Source organism: Arvicanthis niloticus, chromosome 1, assembly GCF_011762505.2.
Source record: "Arvicanthis niloticus isolate mArvNil1 chromosome 1, mArvNil1.pat.X, whole genome shotgun sequence".
Lineage (NCBI taxonomy): Eukaryota > Metazoa > Chordata > Mammalia > Rodentia > Muridae > Arvicanthis > Arvicanthis niloticus.
The window spans coordinates 95,460,057-95,484,577 of NC_047658.1; the positions used below are offsets into that span (position 1 = coordinate 95,460,057).

The window sequence follows — 24,521 nt, forward strand, 5'->3', positions numbered from 1 at the left end:
ACCCTCCTCCCTGCAAAAGGTATTTAACCCCAGGCCTGCCCTGAGAAAGGAGGGTACAGTTTCTCATTTACTTTCCGCCATGACAATATCAGCCTTAAATTGTTTCTCTTTCGTTGGGATCTGCCTCGGGAAGCAATGGAGAAGGGCTTCACCTACAGAGCCGCTGTCTAGTCTTCCTCAGACCTCTCAGCGTTCTCAACCCCAACAAGCTGCCCACGACCAAGTCAAGGATCTCCCTGCGAGGCGCAGCGGGAGCACTCTCCCCCTCTCCCCTTCCGCCCTGGGCCAGTCCAACCCATGGGCCCCACTTGGTTCTCAGCTCTTCCACGGCTTCCAGCAGTGCCTGGGTGCCCAAAAGCCTGAGAACCAGACAGTCCCCAGCCTCCCTGTAGGCCCAAGGATTTTCCCCAAGTTAGCTCTGGCTCCCCAGGGACTTCAGACTGTGCTCCCCCACCCTACCCCGTTAGCTTAGCGTTAGTGGTATCCCTGCAGTGGCTTCTCACAGCCCGTCACCTGCCAGACACCAGAACACAGCACAAGAACACAGTCAAACAAGAACACAGTCAAACTTCTCGAATCCTGCGTCCTGCCTCTCTGAGCAGTGGCCCTAGCCCCATGGCAGGGCAGACACAGGACCCCCCCCCACTCTAATCCAACAACTGGCGCCCAATATGAGGCAAACCCAGCTACAAGTATACCCCCAAGCTAGCAACCCACTTTAACCCAACAAGCAACTGTCAGAGATTTGCTTTGGACGGTACTGAACTTTTCTCAAGAACTATTTAACCCCCAAACAATCCACAAACAACACTCACCACCCCTGTGATTGTCAGACCAACTTGTGCTTCAGATCATTAGCCAAGAGGGTCTGTGGACACACACAACCGAGGCAGGAAGGGCAGGGTAAAGGCTTACAAAGTAGAGGTAACTAAAGGCTTCACTTGTAGCCTCATGAAAACTTTAATCAAGATTTAAAGGCTCTGAGTGTCCAGTGTTGGAGGAATCTCACGTGTTTTGTGAACTGAAACTTCAAGGCTACTTTTGTTTTTAATGGAAGATTAGCATAATGCAGAGATTGCTGTTCAAAGAGTTAATAAAATACATATATCCCGAGGGAAGGTCTTGCACACTCCAGTCCTCAAACACAACAAAGCATTGACACCCTGAACATTGAGAGTCCATTCCTCCGATCCATGGGGGCGAAGGGCTCAGCTTATGTGTTGTAAATTCTGGAAGCTCGCTTGGCTGCGGTTTGAGCGTCTGGAGGATCCTCTTCCTCTTCTTCAGTCCGTTTAGGTTTCAGAAACAAGTCAGACTTCAAGAAGCGGCTGTAGCTGTCATACTTCATGAGATTGAAGATCTAAAGAGGAAAGAGAAGAGTCTGATGGTCACCACCAACACAGACCATAAATCACCCTGTCAAATACCTACCATGAGCCAAAGAATAACACACACAAACACACACACAGAGACACATGCACACGCAAGTGCATGCACATGCGCGCACACACACTAATCCGTGCTGGCTCAGCAAGTAAAAGCACTCACCACACACACCTGATGACCTGAGTTCAATCCCCAGAACCCGCAGTAGAAGGAGAGAGAACGGACTCCCAAAAGTTGTCCTCCAACCTCCACCCACATGCCATAGTATGCACCTACCCACACTGACAGACACGTCACGTGTGCACACACAGATAATAACAATAATGAGAAGAACAACATACAACACTTGGTGTAGGGCTGTGCTGGACAAGGCAGACTTCCTGTATATCATTGATCATTGTGTAATCATCTCAATGGACACTGTAGATTAGAGAATCACATATACAAATGTATCTTTCTCCCCTCACAGGATAGATGCACACAGCCTGAGTCATGCCTTTGCCTCAAATGGTCCTTTAAGAATTTTCTCTGGCTGGGTATTGTGGCACACGACAGTAACTCTAGCACTCAGGAGTTCAAGTTCAGCCTCAGCCACATAGTGAGTCTGAGTCCAGCCTGAGCTACATGAAATATTGTCTCAAAAAAGAAATCTTTTTAACGTGTAATATTTAGACCTAGTCAGGCAGATCTAGTGAGGTAGAGGCCAGCCTGGTCTACACAGCAAGTTCTGGGACAGCCAGGACTACAGAGAGGAACCCTGTCTTGAGAACAAACAAACAAACCCAGTAAACTTGGTATTGCAGAGCTCAAACTTGTTACCAGGCCAAGAGACAAGGAGATGTATCTAATGCAAGGGAGGGTGCACTGAATCTATTAGGAGATACCTTGGGACCAGGGCTCAGTTACAGAGAATGAAGCCAGCAGCAGAGACACCTGCACAGCCAGACAGGTTGAGGTCTCAAGAAAGCAGTAATTTTGAGGTACAGTGGGGCTAAGGAGGACCCCTGATGGAGCCCAAGACCTTGGGACTAGAGAGAGCTGCACCTGCCGGCACATGCTCCAAGGGCTGTCTCACACAGAAGCCTCCTGTCTTTGGGCCACATCCCCTGGATCCTGGGTCCACTCCTGCTCGCTTCCTTACCTTACAACATGGAGGAAGGAAGGAAGGAAGGAAGGAAGGAAGGAAGGAAGGAAGGAAGGAAGGAAGGAAGAAAGAAAGGAAGGGCACACCCCCTCCTGCTGTAGAGAATTATCTTTTCAAGACATAGTCTGTCTCTATGTCACCGTCTCTGTCTCTGTCTTTCCTTCAGATTAAAGGGCCACAAGGCACACCAGGGTGTTTTCCAGTATAGCACTAGCTCATGCCTGGCTGAGTGAAAAGTTCTAAGATGCCACTCACTGTCAGGTGGGGTTGTCACATAGGTGGTAAAATACTGTCATCTTTTAAACATGTTTTCTCCCAACACACACATGGGCTGGGGCCTTGGGACGTTCCTCCAGAAAGGATGGGAGCCTTCCATCTTTCGCCTTCATGTTCTCAAGAGGGCTGCAGGAGAACCAACCACCCATTCTGCAGAGACTACAACCCAGGAAACCTTTGGCACACTGGGCTGCCCATAAATTGTTCAGCCAGTGCCTGCCATGCCCCTGTACCCGCCAGTCCCCTGTGCCCACCATGCCCCTGTGCCCTCCAGTCCCAATGCCCGCCATGCCCCGTGCCCGCCAGTCCCCTGTGCCCACCATGCCCCTGTGCCCACCATGCCCCTGTGCCCGCCAGTCCCCTGTGCCCACCATGCCCCTGTGCCCGCCATGCCCCTGTGCCCACCAGTCCCCTGTGCCCGCCATGCCCCTGTGCCCACCAGTCCCCTGTGCCCACCATACGCCTGTGCCCACCATACGCCTGTGCCCGCCATACCCCTGTGCCTGCCATGCCCCTGTGCCTGCCAGTCCCCTGGGATATTTCCATCTCGACCAAGCTCTGGAGTAGTTACCTATTTTGTATCAATTTTGTAATCTTTAAGAGGTGGGTATAACTTGCTATGGTTTGGACACATCACTTTTTAAGAAAATATAACACCTCTGAAATTTAAAAAAAATATATCAGGAGGAGGGTGAGGAGGGTAAGGGTAAGGATAAGAGATGCTATTCTCCTCACAAGACTTCCCACAAATATGCTAAGCAGGTATCACCCCCCCCTTAGGCATCCTTTAGCCTTTCAAGTACACGGACCCCCCCCCCCGGGATCTTACATGTGTACTCGGACCCCCCCAGGGGATCTTACATGTGTACATGGACACCCCAGGGGATCTTACATGTGCCCACCTGGCTCAGACTCTAGAACAAATGCTCCAGGTGTGACTAGTGGAGCCAGCTCTATGAAGACCTTTCCTGGCATGTAGTCCTGTATCCTCCATCACTACCCCCAGGTCCTTGCATGCAGCCCTATACAACACTCCCACCCACCCCGCCCCATCACTTCCTCAAGTCCGTGGCAAACCCAACCAGCACCAGGAGCAGGGGTAGGGCCTCTCATCTGAAGTCTCTGTGGGTGGGAGTATCCTGTTTGCCTTCTGTGACTCTGAGGCTCACAGCTCAGAGAGAAGAGAAGGGGTGCGCTGGGGCACCCAGGGTAGGAGGAGGTGGGAGACTAAATCTGGATTGCTGCTTCATTGGGAGATGGTACTCAAGCACCACAGAGGCTCTGCTTGCCTCTGCCAACTCAGCTCTTGGATGTAAACTATTTTACTTTTCTTTTAGAAGTATGTATGGAGTGGAGATGGCTCAGCAATTAAGAGCACTTACTGCTCTTGCAGAGGATCCAGGTTCGATTCCTAGCACTCACAATGAAGTGTTTGTCGCATTATTATGGGTTTGGGTGGAGAAGACTTAAGTATGGGCGCACATATACCTACATCAGAGGGCAACTCTAGGGAACTGGTTCTCTTCTTCTACCACAGGATCCAAGGATCCAACATAAGTTTGTGTCACAAATGTTCCAACCCACTGAGTCATCTTGCTGGCCCTGCCACAAAATTTATCAAGGGCACAGAGCCATTCTCTGTGGTATGCAGGTGTGAAATACCCAGCCAGCCCCGAAGTCTTTAGGCTGTGGTTTCGAGATGTCTGGCTCTTGTCAACTCTAGGTGCCAGAGAGACTGGGAAGCAGCTGTGGGCAGCAGGCCCAGGAAGACTTCATCTTCCTGGATGTCCACAGCCCTGTGGCTCTGCTTGAGAACCAGAGAGCAGCTTCCCACGGCTGCTGGCAAATTATGAGCATAAGAGTGTGTGGCCCTGGGAATGTCCACCATAGAGCCCCTCGTGGAAGATGTGCAACAAGGTGTCAGAGAGCATGCACAAACTGACCACGAATCCTTACAAAGCCACAGCCACCATAAGGCAGAAGCCATGGAGGAGCCTAGCATGTTTCCCATGTGTTCTGCAGACATTCAAGCGAGGACCAACATTGCTGAGAGGTCTGTGACCACACACTCCAGGCATCCGATAGAGCATTCTCCCATGACACTATCACAAGGCCCCGGGGACTGTGGTTTCACTGAGGAGGAAAACAGGGCCTTGTGGCTCTTGCTTGCTGGAGAGCAACGGCTGCTCTGCTCTGTCTGACAAAACAGAACCATAGACAACTTTCCCTCATAGTTCTGGAGGCCAGATTCTGAGGTCAAGCTACCAGCGGCCTGATTTCTTCTAAGGTGTCTCTCTTTATCACAAGACCACCCTGTATATGTCTTATAAAAACACATATCGGGGGCCTATAAGATGGCCCAGCAGGTAAAGCTCAGATGAAGGTATTTGTCATGAGAGCCTAGTAACTAGAATTTGATTTCCAGAATTCACATAAACACGGAAGGACAGAAACAACTCCTCAAAGTTGTCCTCTGACCACCACATGCATGTTGTCTCTTTCACACACATACACAACACACACACATGCACCCACACACATGCACACATATATACACAACACACACACACGGAGAGGGGGGGGAGAGAGAGAAGCAGATAAACATAGAGAAATAAGATTTGCAAAGAGTTAAACATAGAAACTTGCCCATAAGCATTAAGTGATTGAATATTTAATTTCAAAATGTACCGAATTTTAACCCATGATCCCGAGTATGTCAGAGGGAAAGGAATAGTCCTCAAGTCTCGCAGCAGGTTGGTAGTGTCTTAAAAAATGTATATCCACCTAGAACCTCAAAATGTGACTTTATTTAGAAACAGATCTAGTGATATCTATCAAAATAAAATCACCCTACAGGGTAGGGGGACCCAGATCCAAAGAGGCAGGACACACAGAGAGATCTGGAAAGAAGGAAGCTGTATGACAACAGTGACAGAGACAGGAATGACATGGACACAGTTTACAAGTTCCCAAAGGTGCCGAGCAAGCAACTGACCAGAAGCTGTAACTACGGCAAGTTCCTCTTCTAGGCACTTCATCAAGACCCCCGACTCTGCCCATGGCTGATTTCAGATTCCTAGTCTCCTAGATAGGCAAGAAGTGCTTGCTGTTTGAAAACGTATGAGATTGACTGACTAGAAAACTGCTAAAACAGAAACACAGACGTGAGCCCCTCAGAGTTCTGAAGACCTGCAGTGCAAGGCCTAGGTACTAGTAAGCCTCAACACAAGAAGAAATGAGCTGGCCCCTAGACCTTAGTCGGTTCTATAAAACCAGGCCTCCGACAGGCAAAGCTGACCTGGACCTAAACAATGTGGTCAGAATCCTAGACGTCCGCAGGAAAGAGGAGAAAATGGAAACAACCCAGGGGGAGGAAGAGGAAGAAGGCCTTTGAACATGAGATTTGTCTTCAGCAGGCGGCAAAGCAGAAAATTTGAGTAGGCAGCTGGGCTGCTTCTGGGCTTTTTTTTTTTTTTTTTTTTTTTCCTTTTTTTGGCCAGGACAGATGTAGCTTAGCAAGGCTCCTGGTTTGCAGACCCCACATCTGCATGCCTACACTATAAACTGTTTAGCTGGTTGCCTGGGATTCCCTGCTGTGGACTGGGAGGAAAAGAGCAGCGATGGCAAACCCTGCGCCTGCGCCTGTGCAACTGTGCCCTGCGCCTTGCTTCCAGGGCAGAGGCCCTACATCAGCCAAACACCCACCATGCTTTCTCAAATCCCGGATGGAGCTTTGATTGGAGCAACAGGGGGAAAACACTTTTGCAGTGCCCAACAGGCTGCTCTAGGGAGGAAAGGACTCCCCTAGAAGCACTCAGCCTCAGAACGATGGCCACTCCAGGTTAATCCACTGCCTCCACCCACTGCATTTGAGCTTGATAAATATTTGATCACTCAGAATCAAGTACATTAGAAGAACTAAATGAAATACACACCTCCCTTTTTTTCTAGGTTACTTCAATTCGCACAAGGAGAAAAAAAAACTTAAATCCTTCAATGTAACATAAAGTGTGGTAATAAGATTTCTCTGACTTGTCATTCTAGAACATTCCCACACACAAACTCTGTGTCTCTGTCTCTCCCCCCGCCCCACTCCCTAGATTACAGAACTGATTACTGGCTGTGTGAATATAGAGCTGAGAGGAAAGGAAGCCCCTCCCTACATCCCTCTCGTGATTAATTGGTTTGGCAAGCTGATTTGCCCACCCTGTGAATGGAGGCCCTTCTCTGTCTTCTGAAGAAGGAGTGGGGTGCACCCAGGAGGTCTGAGAAGAGCTAGCAGACAGTGGGACAGTGACAAACAGAGACTGCAGATCCTGCCCTTAAGCATGAGTGGGCCACTAAAAAGGTTTTGTCGATCTGGACAGCACTTTAGTTCATAGGCAGGCCCACTGGGGATGGTGAATATGCCAAGGGTGGGATCAGAAATCCAAGAAGAGCAGAAATGGAGTCAAAAAGACCCTCTGTATGAGGCAGACTATATCCCCTCAGTGTGGGCTATCCAGTCTTCCCTAGAGTCTGTGAAAGTCAAGTTCAAAGTTCAATGATGCATGTCTGCCATGACTCCAAGTCTAGTGTTTTTCTGGCACTTCTCCACATGCCCCTCCCAGCCTGCCCGCTGTCTTAAAATCATAAGGTCACTCTGAAAGTCCTGCAGAGAGCAGCCTTCATGCCCCATCCTGCCAAAGGTGTCTGACCAGATAGATGTGAGGGAACCTTTTACTTTCATTGGAACAAAAATTCAGCCCTCCCTGGAAACTACTGATTTCTGAACTGGGTTTGACCCTTGGAATTGAATGTAAACAGGTCCTGTAAGCCAGAGATGGGCTCCACCCTGGCTCTGATTGCTAACCGGCAGCCCAGTCAGAGGGACCACAGTGGTGCAGAAAAGCTCATACTGAGGTCCTGTGTGGAGAAACAGGGGAGCTGGGGTGAACCCAGGGTCACACTGAGAAACAGAACCCATGTGGGGTCTGAGGCAGGATGGAACTCTGAGTCCCTACTTCCCTCTTCTGATACCAAGAGCCAATCTACCACACAGTGATCATAACCATGACTCTGAGCCCAACATCCAGGAAGTGACAGGCTGAGACAGGAACGGGGCGGGCGACTGGCACCCAGGCCAAGGGCCAGTGATAGCCATGGTTGGAAAGCCAAGGCCAACAGTTGACCCTCTAGTGATTGAGGTGGCTCCTCACCGAGCCATTTGCTCTCTCTAGCCCAGCTAGGAAAGGTCAGGATAGCCAAGGCTGGGCATCAGAGCCAAGCGGCCCAACTTTCAAGATCAAACCTACTAGTGCAACTGACCTACTTGACAAAAAGCTAAATTTCAGCCAGGCAGTAGTGGCACACACCTGTACTCCCAGCACTCTGGAGACAGAGGCAGGCCAGCCTGGTCCACAGAGTGAGTTCCAGAATAGCCAAGTCTACACAGAGAGACCTTGTCTTAAAAAACAAACAAACAAACAAAAACACACTAAATTTCAACATCCCTCAGTTAAACTGGCACCACAGCCCCAGAATCCAGCAAGCTCCCCTAACCATCACTTAGTAGGGACACTGACCATCCTGACATACAGTAACACCTACTTTTACACTGGCCTCTCCTGGAACACCCTGCCTCCCAGGTCTTCTCTTCCAGCACCTGCTGTCTTCAGGCTCTGCAGGGACCTGGTGAGCCCCAGGAGCCCCTCCCACATGCTCTACATTCATCTCTGGGCTGTTGTGTTTCCTTCTGCGCATTTATCTCTGTCCTTGTGGATGGACAGAAGCTGGTTTCCTTACAGCACAAATAGCTCTTAACATAGCCATTGAAGTGACTGAAAGGAGCCACCTTCCTTCCCGCTTCTGCCTCCCTCGTTGCTTCCCGCACAGCTCAGCCTCCAACTCTAGACTACAGGGCCCAAGAGATGTGCTCAGTACAACCTCCACCCCTCCCGAGTCACCACTGGGCACACAGACGGGCCAAACTTATAAATTAAATCAGGGAATATCTCTCCTCTTATTCCACAGGGGACCTTCCTAGATAAGAAGGATAAGCCCCTAATGCCTCTGGCTTTTGCTAACGTGTGCAGTGCACCCCTCACACACTATACTGACCACCCCTAGCTTTTGCTTGATGTCTTGTGAGTGTTGTTAGCTCACCAATCAAGTTAGCATCCTGTAGTACAGAGAAGCCTATACGGCCGTGTGTGGGAACATAGGCCCCGAGTGTTTCAGCCCCAGATCACTGTGCTGTGGTTAAGTTTCAGTACCATTGTCTGCGCCCTTCCTGGCTGTTAAACCCTGATTTCTGCCATCCAGCCCCTCTGCCAGCACTTCACTTCAAATCTGCTCTGAACCAAAGAACCTGCTAGACCAGTGTATATACCGAGAGTTAGCAGGACCTGAGCAGAGAACCTTGGGGGCTCTTTTAAGGGTGTGAGGATGTGGGGCCATCTAATCTGAGCTCAAGGAGGTTTGCTGTGCTTTCGGCTCCGGCCACTTCCCACGAAAGCCATGCTGCCCCACCAGCTTCCCCTAGAACAGCAGAATAAGGCCACATTATGAGTGGCTGGGCCACTTAAAGCTTTTCTGGTGCTGATGGTGAAGCTGGAGCTGCAAATGGGGCTCAGTCAGTCAGTCAGTGTGGGAACATAGGTCCCGAGTGTTTCAGCCCCAGATCACTGTGCTGTGGTTAAGTTTCAGTACCATTGTCAGACTGCCAGACAAGCATGTGGACCTGAATTCCGATTCCCGGCAACCACATAAGAGTTTGACATGATGACACATGTCTGTAACCCAGCACTGGAGGATCCCCGGCCAGCCAGTCTGGTCAAACCCATGAGCTCTAGGCCAATGAGAGAGACTCTTTGAAAAAAAAAATGAGGTGGGAAGCAATTAGGGAAGGCACACAGTGTCGACCTCTGGCCTCTAAATGCAACACATACACAGGTGTGCACGTGCACACACACACACACACACATACACACACACACACACACAAGTAAGTAAACGAATAAAAACTTTTTAAAAACATCTTGGGGTCTCCATCATGTTTCTCTCTAATTTAACGTCCCTCACTTAAGAAAGCAGGGTCCTCGAAGGAGCTTTGTGGGAGCAAAGACTGCAGGTGATGCTGAACCTCTTGGTGTCTAGGCCCTCCACAGAGGTTTCCAACGTGATGCCAAACCCAAGTGCCTTCACCACTCCCCCACCTCTGGGAAACAAGCAAACACTGCATAAGTAGGCTGTGCTGTGCATCTACAGGGGCAAAAAGCTGAATGTGTACCGAGCTTTCCTTTCCCATCACAATTCCCTAAGAAATATAATGTAACTACAGACAGTGCTCTGTCAGGGCAAGCCACCTATGGAGGAACCTTGTGGGGAGACGTATAGGTTATACACCATCTAACACAACTTGAAGGCTCTTCAGCACATGCTGTGTGTATCAGAAGTGTCTGCATCCAGTCTCCAGGGGTACCAAGGGAGGGAATGGTTGCAATTTTTTTCTCCTCCACCCACCTATACCGTAGGAGGACAGTTTCTGTTTCTCTCTCTCTCTCTCTCTCTCTCTCTCTCTCTCTCTCTCTCTCTCTGAACAGTGCTTCACAACAGGATATAAAAGCACTTCCTTTACAGTCAAGCTCTGAACCGCATTGGTGACGAGTGTGGGTCACATGGGTTATTTATAGACCACGGAAGATGGGCAGGTAGAGACGGAATGCTGCCTAGTGGCTATCTCCAGGTGAAGTCACGGGGGCGAGCCTTCAGTAGATTTTCCGTTTCCAAGAACGTTTTACTACCAGGTAGATTAAAAGTAATTTTAAAACTTTTGTCACTCAGCCAGGTGTGGTGGCACACACCTGTAACCTCAGCATTTGGGAGACAGAGGAATGAAGTTTGAGTTTGAGGCCAGACTATGTCTCAGAATAACAACTATGATGTCACTCAAATAACAAAAACAAAAACCCTCATCCTGTCTCTGTGTGTCTCCTTTCTGTGCCAGCCATCCCTCCACCCCAGCAGACACTTGTCTCGGCTGTGTGCAGACCATAGCAGATGCCTCTGTTTTGATGTCTTGTGAGGATCTTTGGCACTGCATGCAAGCCACTGTGTGAAGTCCTACCAGACTCTCTCAGCTCACTTCCACCTTGGTCTCTGCAAATCCATAGAGCAAGCGTCTGTGTCCAAATGATCCCTCTACTCCCTCTAGCCCAAGGACATCATGGCCTCTGCCCAGCAGAGAAAAATTGCCCTTGAGCAGGAAGGCAGTGAAGGCTATGAGGGATACAGAGTGCCCCTGGTTTTTCTGAATGACTTTAACTAAGGAGCCATCACGACTCCTTGGGCCCTGTTTCTGCTGTCAACAAAACCAGGATAAGACATGCCAAGTGAGACAACAGTTTTCAGGACAGCTCAGCATTGGCCAATGTTACTGCAGATAACCTAGAACCTAGTAGCTGGCCAACTTCTCAACATCAGATGTATTTCAGATCATCCATGGGAGCCTTTTAGAAGATCCTGAGGGCCAGAATAGACAGGTGCTCCCACGTGTCTACAGTCACAAAAACTGCCTTCTTTCTTCCTCTCCCTCCCAAACCTATGCCTATTGCTCAAAATCACCCCTGCAAAGGCCCCTGATAAGTCTCCCCAGAGACCCAGACAGCAGTCCCTCGACACCCAGATTTTATTCAGAATTTACGCGGGATCTACATTCCCTACTGTGTCGGTTGGAAACTGTTCTCAGAATACTTCTGTTCGTGTTTCTGCCTGAGTGTTTTGTTTTCTATCAGATGAGGAGCAAATATGGAGCCTCTTGGATGCTGGGACATCCTGTAGCACAGTGGTTCTCAATCTTCCTAAAGCTGAGACCTTTTAATACAGTTCCCCAGGTTGTGGTGACCTTCAACTATAAAATTATTTCATTGCTACTTCATGATTATAATTCTGCTACTGTTATAAATCATAACATAAATGTCTGATATATAGGATAGCTGATGTGTGATCCCCAAAGGAGTCTTTGCCCAAAGGTTCAGAAGAGCTGTTCTAGGCTCTATGCACCAGGTGATCAAAAAGCCCCTCCACAAAAGCAAAGGCTCCGCCAACACACAGACAGCACAGTCTCCATGGTGTATAGCCTGAGCCCTGAAAAGCCAGCCTTCCCGAAGAAAATGGGGAAGTGTTTCCACACCATGTATGACTTACAGTTCTGAGAAGTTAGCCCTGGGAGTGGGCTAACCATCTGTTTTAACACACCCTTCAAGAGACTGGTTTATTCAAGTTGGAGGGCCTCTGTGTGAGTGGTGTCCTCAGGGCAGGCGGTGAGGAAGATCTTTGGGCATCTGTACAAAAACACGGCCAGTTTTCCTGCTACTTTGAATCCTCACGGCTATTTCTAGAACCTTTTCTTTCTACCTTCAACAGCTGTTCCATGTTGCTTCAACATGGGTCTCTTAGCCTCAGTCTGCCTTCCCAGCAGAGGTGCAAGCTTGACCCAGAGCCTGTCTCACATCTAACAGAGGAGTGCAGATGTGCACACACATTTATAAATTCAGGTCTGAATATCAGGTCATGTCCCTTTGGTCTAGTGACATTTATTGAATATTCCTCATAAGAAATTCTGCCAGAAAACTTAAGGTTTACCTCTTTAACATGTCCGTTTTTAAACCTACCTCTTCTGGTTCTAAGTGGGATATACTGCAAAATTTTCACTTTGTCGTTATGGCTGAGGGGCTACATTTAAATCTGCTTACAGCTTTGGGCCACTGGCAGTAAGGGAGTTGTTTGGTTATTTTAACAAAACCAGTCTTGGATTCCCTGCCAATGTTTGTCGGGCTCCCTAACTGCCCCTCCTTTCATGACTGCCGTGTTTCTTTAACTTGCATCCCTCAGACAGACACAGCCTCTCATCCCATCTGGATGGAAATGGCTGTGAACCCCAGTAGTTCAAATGATGCATAAAATAAGAGTCAACATGGTCCAAATTCAGAACCTGGGGTTCCCCAACCTTCTTCAATCAGAGCTCCTCAGTAAGCTTGGCCTGAACAGCTGGATGAGGTATTTCCTGGGGAATGTGGCATTTCCCTGAAGAATTCCCCCAGGCGTAGAGTGAAGATAGATAGCTTTTCGGATCAAGGCCCAGGCAAGGTCACATTACCTGGTCCTGGAGCTTTTGGAACATCAGAGGGTGTGGTTCTTCCAGAATCTTTTCACTGAGCCGAGACTGCCCCTCCACGTTGACTTGTGAAGAGGCCTTATTGGACAGGAAGGTCATGTAGATCTCCTTGGCCTTTTCCTGCATCTGGAGGAGACAGAGAAGCTGGACCGTTATCCACCAGCACAGCCTTTCCTGGCCTAAAGCCAGCTCCACCCTCCAGCCAGCCCTGGAAGAGCTGCAGCTGGGAGCTATTGCAACCTCCAGAGAAGCCAAGCTCCCAGAGAAGGCCCACAGCAGCCTGGCCTACCCTACACCTAATAATGCAGCTGAGGCCAAATGTTCTGAAACAAAATTGCTACCCTGACCATTCAGAAACAATGAAAGTGGCAATCCAGCATGACTCGGGGTCACCCTGCGACCCCTCCCAATTCGGAGCTCATGGAAATGTTACCCAGTCCTGAGGTAGAATGAAACTCACTGGTCAAAGCTCAAACCTAAATGAGCCTTGGCACTGTTAAGCTACATGAAGAAAACCAGACTCAAGAGGCTGCAAACCGTGTCAAGCTGTTCACGAGAACGTGCAAATTTTGTGGCTGCTCGAGATTGTGGGAGGAGGAAGTGGGGAGAGGATGAGGTGAGCAAGCACAGGGCAGCTGAGCATCCTGGGACTTCGCTCAGCTTGGGATGTGCGCACAGCCTTTTTCCAACAATGCACTGCCAGTCTAGGGCTTTCACCTACACGTTCTATGTGCACATGAGTCCTCTCCTAACAACACACCTAGGGACCTAGGACCGCCACCTGCCTTGAGCTACACAAACAGCTCACTGCAAACAGTGGAATAAATGTCTCCTTCTCTTAATAACCACCAAGCATTATTCATGTTTCCATTCAATCAGACTCCAGTCATAACTAGGGACACTGGTAGGAGGCCAACCTGACCTGAACTGGTTTGGGATGGTTGAGCAATAAGACAAACTGTGTCTTCTAAGTGAATTTTTAGAGTGAATCTCTCTATTTACCATCTTATGCCTATGTGTGTGTGCATGACTGCGTGCATGATTCAAATCAGACACATTGTGGGAAGGGACATATGCACAGTAAAATTTCTATCTTAGACATGTCAGTTAAAATAGAGAATCACCCATGGCCCTTAGTAAACAGCCCCTCCTTCCTCAAGACCCCATCAAAGTAGTCCCAGGCAACAAGCTGGGGCCCCTGAGTAAACCCTCACTCGTGTGGCCTGCTGTCAATCATTGTATGCTTCTAAGATAGGGTCTCACTCCATAGCTCTGGCTGTCCTGGAACTCACTATGTAGACCAGGCTGGCATCAAACTTACAAGGATTCATCTGTTTCTGCTTCCTGAGTGCTGGGATTAAAGGCGTGTGCTATCGTACCTGCCTCTGCTGTCCCTCTTGACAATGACTTTCTTCTGTGCTATACTATGGCTCGGCTTTTGAATACTTTTCCTTGCTTCTCCTTTTTTTTTTTTAAAAAAAAAAAAAGATTTATTTATTTATTTATTTATGTATTTATGAGTACACTGTCGCTGTCTTCAGACACACCAAAAGAGAGCATCAGATTCCATTACAGATGACTGTGAGCCATCATGTAGTTGTTGGGAATTGAACCCAGGACCTCTGGAAGAGAAGTCAGTGCTCTTAACCCAGTAAGTGGTAATGCCTGCACAGCATTGTGAATACACTCAGTGCCATGGAGACACTCCAAACAAAGGTTTTTTATTATGTGTGTTTCACAAAGACAAATAAAGTCCCATGAAACCACACGTATGTGCACCTATCGCCACCAGTGCCTGTTGTGCCGCCGTGGACATGCTAAGCGTGTTCCTGTCCCTTAGCCTCTTGGTCTTTCCCCCTGTTAACGCTGGTTTCCTGGTGAGGACCAGGGCCAGGACAGGTGACACCAGGATTATCTGACTCCAAACTTGAGTCCTACTCTGATCCCACAAGGCACACTGAGCTCTCTAGGATAGATGGCTTATCAGTCTTCCAGAGAAAGTTTTCTGTCAGGTGATCACACAGTGAGTGTAAGTAATGCAGTAAGCCCAAAGTCCCAAGTGCAGCCCCACTGGAAATCTTGGCGACAAGGGCTGACAAGATGTTCACTCACTTGCAATCTCATTACACTGAGGGCTGTGGCAGGGCTGTGACATGCCCTGATGGTAGGAGCAATTAAGAACCGTGACAGGGCTTTGACCTTCCCTGATGGCAGAAGCCAGCTTCATTTAAAGTCTTCAGAGCTGTGGTGGGCAGGGCTGCAGACTCAGCACTCTCCACCAGAATTTCTCTTGAGCCTCCCTCCGTTTCCCTGAAGAGGATGGAGTCTTCTGTGGCAGCAGAGATATCTCCTGTGTGAACCTCAGGTCTCAGGTCTCAGGCCCCCTCCAGCCCCACAGAGCGAGGCCATGGAGAGATGCCTTTCACCTGTAGCACATGGCTGAGGTTTGTGGAGAAGATAGGGGAGGTTAGGAGGCCCTAAGAAAACCCTTTCTCTCCCTGAGAGGCTCTAAGCTTGCAGAGCTTAGCTGAGGGAACACCCGGCTCCAAAAACTTCTGCCCTTATGAAAATCCCTGGAAGTTTTCAATTAGCAGTGCTTGAAAATAGAAGAAAATCAGTTTGTTTCATGCCAGAGACCAGAAGGCAAAAGACCCTATGCGGCGGAGGCCTGACTATCTCTGCTGATATAGGAACAGTGCCCAGAGGGGGTCAGCACTCAAAGCCCTGTGTCTTCTTTTTGACTACAGGAGCAATTAATTAATGTCAAACTCAAAGACATGGGAGCCTCTTAAGATAAATACGACTATTTCTGGGATAGGTCTGGGGACCATCATGAGGCCCGCCCGGAAGAGTAGTTTGGAACTTCATGTCTCTCAAAGACCCACCAGCTCCACAGAGCCATGAGCCTCCTCCCACCACCCCCATTCTGTCAGAAGGGAACATTTTTGGAAACCCACTTCCTGTTTGAAAGTTACTTCATGAAAGTAGAATTTCAGTTGGCCAGATGAGCGAACTGCATGCAACAGTCTGCATGTCTCCTCTCCCAAGACATCCACACGCTCATGAAAGTTCTGCCACGCACACATGCACACACATGGCCCACGTGGATTCAGGCTCTCTTGGGTGGTTTTGAAAGCGAGCAGCTTGAGACTCCATATACAGGGGCAGGTGGCCCAGGGGAGAGGAAGCAGGTACCTGGAGCTGCAGGTATCTAGACCCCAGCTCCCAACCAACCCTCTTGCTTCAGCTGTCCTTCCCCAGCCTCTGGGAACATGGTGCACCCCTGTGCTGACCCAGTGGGTGCAGGAGAATGAGTGAGCAGCTGAGTTTATCTGCACTAGGATAGGAAGTGTGATCGAAAAGGGAAACCCTGAGACAGCTGACCACAGGCCAGTCACGGGAAGGCCTGGTGTCCAGGCTGAGAACACTGAACAGAAAAGAAGAACTGCTCGCTTGAGCTATTCTGGTAGATTTTTCCAGAGTTGTGTTAACCCTGTTCCTGCCGCTGTAAGAATAAGAACGGGGTGTGCGAAAGTGCTAGCATACTCATCTAGCCACTACCTTCGCCACAACTCTTCCTTCCCTGAGACAGACAGATAGACGTATCCGGTCTCTGCTCCTTCCAGGCACAGGTCAGGTTTGCACCAACACTGGGGTAGAAAGTTGGCCTGAAACCCTGCTCCCAGCCAGTGTTGGTTTAAGAGAAGTGAATTCCACCACCCAGACTCCGCCTGTCTGCTCAGAACAGCAAAGCCATCAGGTGTTCAGAGCTCAGGAAGGTGCAGCGTGGTCTCCCCTCCCCCACTCAGGGCCCATGCTGATGCTCTGCCACCAGAAAAGCTTTCATTTCACTTCCTCGTGGCAATCAGCCTCCTCACTCCCAATTTCTACAGACAGTCTCAGGAGTGGATGGGAGTTCCTTCCCCCGCTCTGTTCTCCACCTTCCTAGCTGAATCCTCCAGCCTAGGCCACATTGCCTGGGGGCTCCTGGCTGCTTCTGGTTGCTAAGCCCCTCCAAGGGTCTCTGGCTCCAGTCCTGTGTACTGGAGTCCTGTGTATGGCCCTCTTCCTTCACCCTGCTCCCTCGCCAGAAGAGCCTTGTTCTCTCAAGAGTCCCAGATTCTGTCTTTCTCCCTTAGCAGGCCCGTTGCCCTCCTAGTCACTCCTAAATTTGAGTCCTGCCCTGGATGCTGTAACTACTCTCTATCATGCAGCCCAACAGTCTCCCAAGCTACTGGCTCATGAGTCAACTGACTGTTGGCAACACAGGTAGTGAGTCCCAGAGACACCAAGAGAAGGGAAGGTCACCTCCTGGCCAGTGCTCCTCTAGTCTCTGTTCTAGGAAGGTGGAGCTTCAAGTCCCTGTGACACCTCTCTATATGGCCCATACCCTACCTGCTGCATGCCTGACTCTGGAATACATCTCCCATCAGCCCACGCCTCTCTAGCCTGTTCTCTCCCAAGAGAGAACACATGAAAACAGGACACAATCCATGTATGAACTGCATTCATACATGTTTCACAAAGAGAATAGAACAGAGACATCAAATAAATAGAAGGCATGGGTAACATAGCTCAGCAGGTAACAGCACTTGTTACCAAGCCTGGTGACCTGGGTTTGACCCCACCCATCCTCCCCGCAGAGGAAGGAGAGAGCTGACTTCCACAAGTTGTTCTCTGACCTCCACACTGCACTGAAATAAATGTAACTTTGAAAGTTTTAAATGATACAAGATACTTTCTGAGAACTAGGCCAGGAAAAGGAGAGTAAACAGAGGGGACCATAGCAGGAGGGACAAGCCTGGGCACTCAAGCCAGCCCGGAGAAGGGGTGGAAGAGACGTGTCCAGGAAGAGTGGAAGTCTGCACCTCCGATGAAGTCAAGAGGAGAGAAGCTGTGTTCTCAGCACCCACCCCAACCCTGAGCAGCTTCGTTTCCCCAGCCTTTCCAAGTGGTAGTGGGGTGTGAGAGCATGTTTCTCCCAAAACTTGTCCTCTGATCTCCACACATGTACTGCAGTGCCTGTACATCGAATTCACACACCAACACCCCCACACACACACACACACATATACTCACTCACACAAATAAAATACTTTTTTATAAAATAGTTCTGCAGTTAAGAGCCTCCTGATATCCAGGTGTGGTGGTGGCACACACCTTTAATTCCAACTCTTGGGAGGTAAAGATGGCGGATCTTTGTGAATTCAAGGCCAACCTGGTCTACAAAGTGAGTCCTAGGACAGCCAGGGCTACACCATAAGACCTTCTCACCACCTCACAACACTACCACACACACACACACAAAACCCACAAAAGAGTGTTCCTGGCCCTTCACAGGACTGGAATCTGATCCCAGCACCCATGCTGGGTAGCTCACAAGCACTTGTAACTCAAGCTCCAGGGATCCTCTGGCCTCCATGGCCACACAAACACAAAGCATTAGTCACATAGACACAAATCCACATATGTAAATAAAATTAAATTGTAACCCTACACAGAAGCTCGTAATACATTGTAATGCCTTTTCCAGGGATTTGACATCCTCTCTTGGCTTCCGTGAGCACCAGACATGCACATGGTGCACAAACATACATGTAGACACACACTCATACACATAAAATACAAATAAATAAATCTTTTTTAAAGCCTCCCCTCCTGCTGCTGGAAAGATGCTTCAGCAATTAAGAGCACTGGTTGCTCTTCTACGTTCCATTCCCGTTACCCACAGGGTGGCTGTAACTCCAGTTCCTGAGGAGATCTGATGACCTCTTCTGAACTCCACAGCCAGCAGGCATACACGTGGCTCACATGCATAAGTGGGCACAAAACATTCTCAGATAAAATAAATGAGTAAATTTAATAAAATAATGTTAGCCAGACAGTGGTGGCGCACGCCTTTAATCCCAGCACTTGAGAAGCAGAGGCAGGCGGATTTCTGGGTTCAAGGCTAGCCTGGTCTACAGAGTGAGTTCCAGGACAGACAGGGCTTCAGAGAAACCCTGTCTCGAAAAACAAAACAAAAAACAAAACAAGATAATAATGTTAAAGACTGGATTTGCGGTTTAGCTCACTAATAGAGTGCCTGGGTCCTCAGCTCCAAAATCAATAAATTGATTGATTGGTTGATTGAGGAGGTTTTAGAGCAATGAGAGCAAGAGCCCTAGGATGGGGGTCGCCAAGATGAGTTCTCCAGATCCCTGGCAAAGACTTCCCAGACAGCAGGATGGAAACATGACCAGTTTGTGAACATGTCAGGCTTGGAGCCCACTAGGAAGGGACTGAAAGACCCAACTGTAGAAAAAAACACAAAACCAAGGAAAGTCCAAAACAGCATCTAACGATAAAGTTGGCATCTTTAAAAATAAATAAAAAAAATAAAAGTAGAAACCAAAAGCCAAAGAGATGAAAAGGGAAAAGAGAAAAAGATTACAATTAAGAGCTCAACTCAGGGGAGAGGGGCCATCACAGGAAACACACACACAAACATCCATGCACGCATGCACAGCTGGTTATGGCTGCAGGCATCTGTAGGAAGGAGGATCACTTGAGGCCAAGAGTTCAAGGTTAGCCTGGATGATAGGGCAAGAGCTTATCTTAGGAAGATCGTTGGAACTGGCTGTCTAGTCAGCTGGAGAACGGTGAGCTCCAGGCTCAGCGGGAGCCCCTGTTTCAAAGGAATGAGGTAGAGAGAGACAGACCCAGACACCTGCCTTCTCTGCTGGTCCTACGTATGTGTCATGCACACCACCACCACCACAAGATCCTGTCTCCAGTAGAAGGAAGTGGGGAGGGATGGAGACAGGGCAGCTGATGCTTTATTAAAACACTGACTATGCTCCACCAGGCCTCTACCCAGAAATTCCATCCTGCTACTCACAAAGGGAGACACAGAGGCCTGGGATAGTGAGCACAAAGCCCGAGACCACGGCAGGTTCCTAAGGTTCAGTGTGAATCCTGCCACACCCGTGGTGAAAATGGATTAGATGGATTAAAATTTCATACCACAGGCTGTAGTCAGAAAGACGGTATCCACCCCAGGTGGCACCTGAATTCTGAAGGGATTGGGGTGAAGGCAGTGTGCCTTTCCTGTGTAATCCACTCACTCACAGAGCACAAACTGCTTTGAAGGAATATTTTAAACTGTTTTTAAAAGCACTTTTTAAAAAAATCACCCCCAAATATATCCAGATATGAGATCAAGTTGTAGTGTTAAGTAAATTATACACCCCCATAAAACAATCAATACCATAGACTCATGATGCTAAGCTTTAAAATACTATTAAAATACAAGGTACTATCATATTTAAATGCTGACCCAAAGCTCTCTCAGAGCTGTGAACACTGGAAAGCAGTCCCTACTCCACCCCCTTGTCCAGTTCTTGATGTGGTCTGCACAAATCTGTACAAGAGGCCAAGTTCTTCTCAATGCTTGCCACATAGTAAACAGGCTCAGTGTACATGAGGTGACTGAGGAATGGGAAAATGGATGAGTGAATGTATGAATGAATGAATGAATGAATGAACAAGTGAACTCAGGGTTAGCCAAAAAATAAATACATTGTTGGAGCTTTCTCTGTTCTTTTTTAAGATTCATTTTTATTGGGGCTGGAGAGATGGCTCAGTGGTTAAGAGCACTGACTGCTCTTCCAGAGGTCCTGAGTTCAATTCCCAGCAACCACATGGTGGCTCACAACCATCTGCAATTAGATCTGACGCCCTCTTCTGGCTTGCCTGAAGACAACTACAGTGAACTCATATATGTAAAATAAATAAATAAAATCTTTTTTAAAAAGATTCATTTTTATTTTTATTATCTATATGTGTATGGGGGGATGTGCCCACAGAGGCCAGAGGTATCATATCCCCTATAACTCGGTCGTGAGTCACCTGACAAGGGTGCTGAAAACCAAATTTAAGTCCTTTGGAAGAGCACACAGGGCTTTGAACTGCTGAGCCAGCTCTCCAGCCTGTCTCTGTGGTTTTATAAGGCATAAATGTTGAATTGCCCTAAAAGCTACAAATACCTCACATGATAACTCATAGGGAAAAGGCACATGAGAGAAAGGTTTTAAAACCACAGAGAAATGGAATGTGCTGAGTGCTGACAAAAGGAAGGTATAAGAAACAAGAGGATCTGAGGATAGAAGGCAGGAAGTGTCATTTTCCCTGGTTCCCAAAGTTCCCAGTATTCATTCAATACAAGCAATGTTAGAGCTTCCTAAGCCAGGGCCCTGCTTTGCCCAATAGTCTGCAGAGTCGTAGGACCACATTGAAAGAAAATCAAAACTCAGGGCTGCTCAACCCTTGGGATTCTAAGAATGAAATCCCCAGCAGGCTAGAATATATTCCTATCTTTCAGGCCCATTGTCATGTCCAGGGTTTCAGAAGGTGAGAGTGCAGACTAACTGGAGGGCACACCATCATCCCTCAGAAGGAAAGAAACAAACTGTGCCTGACATGGATCTAGATGTTTGGATACTACGGAGAGGAAGACAGACAATGACGCCTGAACTCATGGGCATAGGAGACAGAAAGACAAACTACAAAAGATGGAGAAGAATGTTATACAAGATACTGAGAGTCAGTGAATGTGAGGTATTCACCGAGGAGAGGCTCAGAGGTAAAGCCATCACCACACAGTGAGCACCAGGATCTGGATCCCTAGAACTTGTCTATGTGGCTTTACCTGCCATCTCAGCCTGGGAAAGAGGAGACAGGCCAAGCTGGCTAGCGAGACTAGCCATATAGATAAGCTCTGGGTTTGATTGAGAGACCCTGTCTCAGTGACTAAAGTGGAAGAGTGATGGAGGATGATATCTTCACATTGGTCTCAGGCCTCCACATGCATGTTCAAACATGTATATAATGAGCATTTTCACACATGTACTCACACACATGCAAAAAACCAAGCACATATGCACAACACAGGCACACATACAACACATATGCACACACCAGGAAAAAAAGAAAAAAGAAAAGAAAACAAATCGACCAGTTGTCCTTAAACTAGCAGAGGTTTGAAAGCCTGATTTGCATCAGGCCCACAGCTGCCTCAATTGACTGCAGAGAGAGATAAAGCCTCCCACGCTCCCTTTGAGACAGATGTGGTAAGTTTGATTGTGAAATTCAGTTAGGTGCTTTCTGCCGGGCCTGCCTCCTCCTCCACTTCTGGAAACTAGTACCTCAGAGCTGACTGCCTAGTTTTACCTTCCCAGCAGCTGGCCCCAGTTGAGCCTGTGGGGCCAGAGGTTGGCTCTGCGTGTTTATGTAACTAACATGCAGTAGCCTAACGTTGGCTGCCGCTGATGTCTCAAATCACACCCCTACATCCGTGCATGGTAGCAGTGTAAAAGCTTGATGCTGTGACCCAGACCAAGACCCAGACATGCCCGTATCACCAATGACTCCGCCCTCCCCAACAGCATTGTGCTGGCTAGTTTTATGTCAACTTGACAGAAGCTAGAATCATCTGAGAGGAGGAAGCCTCTATTGATAAAATGCTTCCATAAGATTAGGCTACAGCTAGCCTTAGTTTTCTTAACTAATGACTGATGTAGGAAGGACCAGTCTATTTATTATGGGTGCTGGTGGTCCTGGGTACTATAAAAATGGGGGCTGAGAAGGCCATGATGAGCAACCCAGTAAGTGGCACTCCATCACAGCCTCTGCATCAGCTTCTGCTTCCAGGTTCCTGCCCTGTTTGAGTTCCTGTCTTAACTTCCTTCAAGAGTAGATTATGATGTGGAAGTATAAACCAAATAAAGCCTTTTCTGTCCAAGTTGCTTTTGTTTCATGAAAGCTGTAGTAACCCTAACTAGCACAGAAATTGGTTCCAGGAGTGAAGAATCTCTATGACATACCTGACCATGTCGCTCTGAGAAGGATTGTAGGAAGCCTTTGGAACTTTGTGTAGAGGGAATCTTTTGTACAGTGTGTGGAAGCTTCGCCTGCCCATAAAGGGCTGTTGGCCTATGAGCTTAGGCAGGAAATAGGGACGTTGAAGTTCCAGTGTAGAGAGAGGAATTCTGGGAGAGAGTCAGAGGCACAGAGGAGTCTCCCTAAAACGTGATGGGGCCAGTTTTGTGACCCTGAGGGGAGGTAACCCCCACATGGCAGGACTTAGAATGGAATAAACAGAATACCTGATTACAAGCTAGTTGAGGAACAAGCCCTAGCTTTTGGCTTAGGCAATTATTCATAATAATTCAATCTCAGAGTCATTATTTCGTGAATTTGGGTGTGGGTGGCAAAGCCCGAGGTTACAACTTTGGGCTATAAAAGCCACTGAGTGCTCAAAGCTTGGTGAACTGGTCTGTCGGAGCTTGGAAGATAAGCACACTGAGAAAAATGCCTAAGATGGAGGTCTAGCTTGTGATGTTCCAAAGGAGAGTTTGAGACAAGCATCTTTGTTCCTTAGACAGAGTAGAGAATCAATGCAGCATTCATTACACTGCTCAGTCTGTTCCAGACTTAAAGACACAAGCCTTCCAGATGCCCTGGGATAGGTGTTAGGCATGGGGGTGAAGAGAGGGGCTGCTGATTCTAGATCTCCACAGGATGTAACAGGGCAGTGCCACCCAATACTACATCTGCCACATAGAACATTAAGGTCCTATAGGGACCTTAAAGGGCCAGGGTGTGAGGTTCCCCTCCATGGCACACACATTCCCAGATTTGGCCACACCTATCCTTAGCATCAAACACATTTCAACGGCTCACTGGCAAGCAGAACCCCCTCACCCTGCTCTTTGCTCTTCCCAAGTTCTGTTGCCACTTCTAGAATCACTGTTTCCCTTCTCCCAAGCACCATTGCAGGTTTCAGGCTACAGCTTACTTCCCAGGAGACCTTAGTGACCTCCAATGCCTGAGTGTTCTCAGGCTCCACACTTCTGTGTCTACACACTTCCGTGTCTACACACTTCCACGTCTGCACACTTCCACGTCTACATGCACCACACCGGCAGAGCTTTGTACTCCAAAGAAGCTCATCAGGTTTGTCCGTGAGGTGGGTGTCTCTGGGGCTTTTCACAATCCCTGGCACTCTGCATGGACTGGGCACTCCAGGGGAACAGACACACACAGGGTAGGTGTGGTGCCGGAAGATGGCTGGGTGCCTCCAGAGCACTGTATAAGCTCAACTCTGCCCAGGACCTCTACTCCCTGTCTGAGCCACAAGGGTAGATTTGTTCTCTTGTGGGTCTTCCCCACCCCTGACCTTCAAAGAACAAGGCAGATGAAGGACGTCCACATGGCCACTTGACTCGGAGATAGACGTTCATGGTGTGACGCTGGTCACACCAGATGCTCAAGGCCAGAATGCAATGGAGGTTCTCCCAGGTCTGGCTTCAGTGCTGGGGACAGAGAATGGTGTATGCTCCTTCCCAGGGGAACTTACCCCTGAATCCTACCTTTCCAGTGCTGGTACAACTTTCCACTCTTCCCCCACTAAGTCCCTTCCCATTCAAGGTACCCTGGGCAGAACATGGCAGAGAGACACGATCATCCCTAGAAGAGCTGGGCCAGCCTTGAAGACTCAAGCCAGAGAAACCCATCTCA

At 48.5% G+C, this 24,521-nt stretch overlaps 1 protein-coding gene across 4 annotated transcripts in view; it reads right to left on the reverse strand.

Moving 5' to 3' along the window:
* Positions 1-936: 936 nt before the first annotated feature.
* Positions 937-24,521, reverse strand: part of Rgs10 (regulator of G protein signaling 10) — a 40,004-nt gene continuing 16,419 nt past the window's right edge. For all 4 annotated transcript variants that reach the window (XM_076911326.1, XM_034510173.2, XM_076911322.1 and 1 more), the window contains 2 exons: positions 12,945-13,088; positions 937-1,360 (listed from right to left, as the gene is read on the reverse strand). In XM_076911326.1, coding sequence (XP_076767441.1) covers positions 1,214-1,360; positions 12,945-13,088 — 291 coding nt within the window. In that variant the 3' untranslated portion in view covers positions 937-1,213. The remainder of the gene's footprint in view (positions 1,361-12,944; positions 13,089-24,521) is intronic.